Source organism: Engraulis encrasicolus, chromosome 3, assembly GCF_034702125.1.
Source record: "Engraulis encrasicolus isolate BLACKSEA-1 chromosome 3, IST_EnEncr_1.0, whole genome shotgun sequence".
In the NCBI taxonomy this organism is placed as follows: domain Eukaryota; kingdom Metazoa; phylum Chordata; class Actinopteri; order Clupeiformes; family Engraulidae; genus Engraulis; species Engraulis encrasicolus.
Genome location: NC_085859.1, coordinates 4,963,136 through 4,968,135, shown reverse-complemented (window position 1 = coordinate 4,968,135; position 5,000 = coordinate 4,963,136). Strand labels below are relative to the sequence as shown.

General features: G+C 43.5%; 1 protein-coding gene across 1 annotated transcript in view; it reads right to left on the bottom strand.

Moving 5' to 3' along the window:
* slc20a1a (solute carrier family 20 member 1a) overlaps positions 1–5,000 on the bottom strand; it is a 27,445-nt gene that overhangs the window by 17,410 nt on the left and 5,035 nt on the right. The window contains exons 3-4 of the mRNA XM_063194655.1: positions 2,633–2,773; positions 848–933 (exon numbers count right to left, since the gene is read on the bottom strand). Coding sequence (XP_063050725.1) covers positions 848–933; positions 2,633–2,773 — 227 coding nt within the window. The remainder of the gene's footprint in view (positions 1–847; positions 934–2,632; positions 2,774–5,000) is intronic.

Sequence of the window (5,000 nt, the reverse complement as noted above, 5' to 3'; positions counted from 1 at the left end):
ACTAAACACAATTCCTTCTTTACACTCATATTTCAGTTTTATAACACACTCTTTTCAAACCACTACACACAATTATCTGGATTACACACAATTTTCATGAAGGAAATCCCTGGTTGTCGCATTGAACACACTGTCATTCAAAATACTAAAATCAACCGCCATACTATGTTCACTTCCTCATCACATGGGCAGACTCTCTTCATACCAGTTTACAATCTGAAATCATCACCCCATAAGGACACACATTGCATGTGATATTGATGAAAACATGAGTGGATGCAGTGAGAAAACACATTTGTTTAGTTTTTGAACTCCAAAATGTTATACAGGAGATCCCTTTCATGTGGTTAACCTATATTTTACAATAAATTAGTGCATTTTTTTAAATGGCAGAAAAATATTTAAAATATAGACACATCTGTGTACTCCAAGTCTAAACACAATATTTTAGTATTTTATTACAGAAACATATCCTCTTTAGTAAGTAGAACACTGAAGAAAATAAGTTTCTACTGTGTGTCAAGTTGAGTATAGAGTTTTACCTTGTGCATATTAGTGTTCAATGGTTCACATAAGAGTGTATTAAAATGACTGCTTGTGTGTGTCATTTGAGAACAAAATTACCTTTTTAGAAGAGAGTACATTGTTTTGACACAAGACGTGCACTTAGTAGTGAAGAGTTTTGCCCGTTGTGTGTGAGGTTTGGAGATTTGTGTGTAGAGTTTTGAGAATTCGAGAACTGATTCCGAAAATTGTGTGTAAGCAATCGAGAAAAACTGTAATATTGTACCTTATTGCTGGTGGGTCTATTGCACCTTATTTCTAATGGGTGTATTGTCCAAAGTACCTTGTTGAGGATGAATCGTCTGACGAAGTAGAAGAGCACAGCTGACATCATTCCAGACAGAAGAGGAGACAGGAACCAGGAAGCCACTGGAGAGAGAGATGGGGGGGGGAGGAGAGGAAAGAGAGGAGAGGAAGGAGAAAATACAGAGGGGAGATGGAGAGGAGAGGAGAGGAGATGAGTCGTGAAGAGAAGAGAAGAGAAGAGAAGAGAAGAGAAGAGAAGAGAAGAGAAGAGAAGAGAAGAGACGAGAAGAGAAGAGAAGAGAAGAGAAGAGAGTAAATGAGAGGAGAACAGTAGAGGAGAAGAGAAGAGAAGAGACGAGAAGAGAAGAGAAGAGAAGAGAAGAGAGTAAATGAGAGGAGAACAGTAGAGAGGATAAGAGAGGAGAGGAGAGGAGATGAAAGCAGAGGAGAGGAGAGGAGAGGAGAGGAGAGGAGAGGAGAGGAGAGGAGAGGAGGGCAGAGGAGAGGAGACGGGAGAGGAGAGGAGAGGACAGGAGAGGGGAGGAGAGGATAAGAGAAGAGAGGAGTGGAGGGGAGAGGAGAGGGGAGGAGAGGAGAGGAGAGGAGGAGTAGAGAGATGAGAGAGATGGGAGGTGTTATATAACATCATGGCATGTTTGACTTCTCCTCGCTATCCTCGCACTCACCCAGACATGGCCCCCTCACACACACACACACGCGCACACATACACGCGCGCACGCGCACACACACGCACACGCACGTGCCCCTCTCATGCAATCAGCACACAGGGTGATAGAGATCACAGGAGTAGAGCGTGATGTTTACCACACACACACACACACACACACACACACACACACACACACACACACACACACACACACACACACACACACACACACACACACACACTGTGATGTTTACCCTGTCTGTGCTATCTGCCCATCATATGCCCTGAGACCTTTTTCAGGACTATGCACTACTGTAAGTGTGTGTGCGTGTGTGTGTGTGTGTGTGTGTGTGTGTGTGTGTGTGTGTGTGTGTGTGTGTGTGTGTGTTTAAGTTCAGCATGTCCTCGGCTCAAAAATAGCACATGTCTCGAAGAGAGGGGAACTTCTGTGACTCTGGATTAAATACGAGGGTTAAGTCCTGACAAAACAAACAGACAAACACACACACACACACACACACACACACACACACACACACACACACACACACACACACACACTGGACTTTGATCTGTTATGTGGAGGATGAGAAAACTGACTTCCTCTGTATGGGAATCTCCCGAACTCCCCCCTCTCTCTAAAAATCACATGTGTTCAGAGAGAGAGAGAGAGAGAGAGAGAGAGTGTCTGTGTGTGTTTGTCTCTGTGTCTGTGTGTGTGTGTAGATTATGCACCATAGCAAAATCCTACCCCTCTTATGTGGAGTCACGTCACCAAATGACATGGGTGTGGAAATTGCTATAAACATGTTAAAATATTTATAAACATATCAAAAATCGTTTAAAAGGTGTTATTTCTACACTATTACGAGATTGTTGTAATAATAACATTACTATAAGCTTTTTTTGTCAGTAATTATAAACCATTTTTGACTATTTTTTAGCAGAGGGCGGGGCCATCACAAAAGGGGCAGGTCATCGTCCGGGACACAACTCATTGTAGGACTGCCACTGAGAAGGAGAGAGAGAGAGAGAGAGAATGTGTGTGTGTGTGTGTGTGTGTGTGTGTGTGTGTGTGTGTGTGTGTGTGTGTGTGTGTGTGTGTGTGTGTGTGTGTGTGTGTGTGTGTGTGTGTGTGTGTGTGATCTCACCTATCCTGAGCAGTTCAAACCACTTGACGGAGGATGCTCCGCGGGCCACAGTGGAGAAGCCGATGGTCGCTCCCACAATGCAATGCGTTCCGGAGATGGGCAGCTTCAAGAAAGACGCCATCAGCTGCCACACCGCCGAGCCTGATGGGATACACACACCACCACACCACATCAACCAATCAGAGACCAGATCAATTGCAGGAAACAAACACAACCCATAAATCAGAGAACTAGAGTGCATCTTAATATGGGACCTTGCCTCCTCCACTTGCCTCCTCCACTTGCCTCCTCCACTTGCTTCTCGTCATGATGACATCACAACAGAATTATATTTCAATATCTTGCAAAAGCTCAATTGTAAAGTCTTTTTCGCATTTTCAATTGGGATGGTGAATGAAAAAAAGTCCCTCAAAAGTTGTTGTGGCGAGGCTGACAGCTGGGAAACTTTATTGTTTTCTCCACGGAGGAGGGGCCAGGAGGCGGGGCGAGGAGACAAGCACAAGTGGAGGAGGCAAGGTCACATATTTGGATGCACCCCTAGATCCCGTTTCTCAAAAGCATTTTTGCTAACCACTTAGAAACTTACAAGGTTTCCAATGGGAAATTGCATTGCAACCAAGTAAGTTGCTAACTTGGTTAGCAACGATGTTGTAGAGAGAAATGCATCACAGATCACTTACAGGTGTGTGTGTGTGTGTGTGTGTGTGTGTGTGTGTGTGTGTGTGTGTGTGTGTGTGTGTGTGTGTGTGTGTGTGTGTGTGTGCGTGCGTGTGTGTGTGCGTGTGTGTGTATGTGTTGTTCCCTACCGAACATGGCACAGATGGACCCAACCATGAGTGTGTGATCGGAGCTGTTGTACGTGTCTGTGTGTGTGTGTGTGTATTAGGGGTGGTACGGTTCACAAATGTCACGCTTCGGTCCATATCACGGTTTCCAGGTCACGGTTTTCGGTTTTGTACGGTTCTGTTTTTTTTTTTTTTTAATAAAATGTATTATATAAAAATTAGAATGAAAATGTAAGCTTATCATGGGTATGTTGAATTGACTTAATTTAACCCAACTGAAAGAGGAAAGATATCAATGATTTTAACATGCTTCCATTTATTTCACAAAAAGGGAGAACTAAGTCCTAACTTTTAAGTTGACAAATATTCAAATATTACATGTTAAAAATAAAACAGCTACACTCCTGTAGGCAATGGGACCATTAGGTCAGTGCAGTATGACTATTTTGGTTTATGACACACTGAGAACGAATTGTACTTTTATTTTGATACCGCTTTCTGCGAGTTTTGCGCTTATGAATCAGTTGCTTCCTATAATGAAACTGCCGGCCGTGAGAAGCATAGAAGTAAAATCAGAAGTCAAATTCAATTTTAAGTGAACAACTGATAGGGTTATGTTGTGTTAAAATGTGAAAGTTAAGGTAACAAATATTTTTAAAAGATCGTTTTTTTTAGAAGTGTATGCACAAGAATGTTTCACAAAACTCCTGTGAAGCTGAGCCTTTTAAAACAGTCAAATTTTATTTTTGTTATTGTGTTAAACATCAATGTTAACTAGGCAACAGCACAAAGTCCCCTTCCGTCCATCAGAGTCTAACTGGCTACATATAATTAGGCCTACAGTTGATTGCAGTTAAGGACAGCGCAGTGAATCTGATGGATATGTTCAATTATCTCGCATTTTGCCGTCCGGAATCCCCATTCAATGCCACGTGGATATAGCCTACACTAGGTTACTGTAACGTAAGTCATAGTCTATTTTGTTCTGCTAATCTGTCATTGTTTGTAAATTCATGTTCATTTAATTTAAAATGGTCAGCATAAAGGCTGGGAACCAGTGGCGGAACAATTGCACACAGGGCCCCAGGGCAAAACACAGATAGGGCCCCCCATATAGCCTCCAATGGTCATGTACAGCCTGCAAAGGTCATAATAGTGCCCCACCACCCATACAGGAGGGCCCTGGGCCCAGGGGCAGATGCCCTGCTTGCCCCCCCTATAGCTCCGCCCCTGCTGGGAACAGTCACTTGCGCTAACGTGGAGAGAGGGGGGAGACGGTGACGCTGCTGACCGACCTGCACTTATTTGTAGGCTACTGTAGCCTAGTCAGCTGGCGCATGCTGTTACATTATGCATTTCAGTTGGCTGATAGAAATCAGTCTTTCCACACTCAATATCCTACGTAGTCTTTGTGTTTTATGCTTGTAAAAGTAGTAGGATTTTATTAATAGCGTCGTCCGCCGGTTGTCACTCTATTTTTTTTTTTTTTTGAAACCGTGGGCACCGTGCGGTTGCCCACTACCCCGTTCCGTGACATGCAAACCGTACGGTCTCGGTTTGCAACGCAAACCGTACCATGCCTA